The sequence below is a fragment of the Myotis davidii genome, unplaced genomic scaffold (assembly GCF_000327345.1).
Source record: "Myotis davidii unplaced genomic scaffold, ASM32734v1 C63082556, whole genome shotgun sequence".
NCBI lineage: Eukaryota > Metazoa > Chordata > Mammalia > Chiroptera > Vespertilionidae > Myotis > Myotis davidii.
The window spans coordinates 1-714 of NW_006362421.1; the positions used below are offsets into that span (position 1 = coordinate 1).

The 714-nt window shown below is 39.6% G+C and overlaps 1 protein-coding gene across 1 annotated transcript; it reads left to right on the forward strand.

Annotated features, from left to right (window-relative positions):
• Nucleotides 1-7: 7 nt before the first annotated feature.
• On the forward strand, nucleotides 8-562 carry LOC107181449 (olfactory receptor 52B4-like; the record flags this gene model as incomplete). The annotated part of the gene is made up of 1 exon (XM_015557328.1): nucleotides 8-562. A coding segment is annotated over one exon (555 nt), but the record flags the coding sequence as incomplete, so codon positions are not given.
• Nucleotides 563-714: the final 152 nt, after the last annotated feature.

The following is a 714-nucleotide window of genomic DNA, read 5'->3' on the forward strand; positions in this document are numbered from 1 at the left end:
ATGCTACCCACTGAGATACACAGCTATTCTTACCTATACACTGATTGGGAAAATTGGTGTTACCATCTTTTTGAGAAGTTATTGTACAATTTTCCCCATAATATTTCTTTTGAAAAGGTTGACTTTCTGCCAAAATAATATTATTCCGCATACCTTTTGTGAACACATCGGCTTAGCCAAATATGCTTGTAATGACATTCGAGTGAACATCTGGTATGGACTTTTTGTAATAATAACGACAGTGGTTTTAGATGTCCTGTTAATTTTTGTTTCCTATGTGTTGATTCTCCATGCTGTCTTCCACATGTCTTCCCAAGATGCTCGTCAGAAAGCTCTCAACACATGTGGTTCCCATGTCTGCATCATCATCCTCTTTTATGGGCCTGCCATCTTCACTACTCTTACTCAGCGGTTTGGACGCCACATTCCTCCTCATATCCACATTTTGCTTGCTAATGTCTGCATTCTGGTTCCACCTATGCTGAATCCCATCATATATGGGATCAAGACCAAGCAAATCCGAGAGCAGGCTGTTCACATGTTTTTCCCAAAGCAGGAATAACTTTGGAAGAGGACCAGAGTTTTCAGCATCTATAGCTACTCATGGTGTGATCTATGGAGGTGGTGGGTGGAAATATTAGTGGTAAACTGGAAATACTAGGAAACACTAGGAAATAGCTCGAAGATGGTGTTTTATGTTTTGTTTTGTTTTTT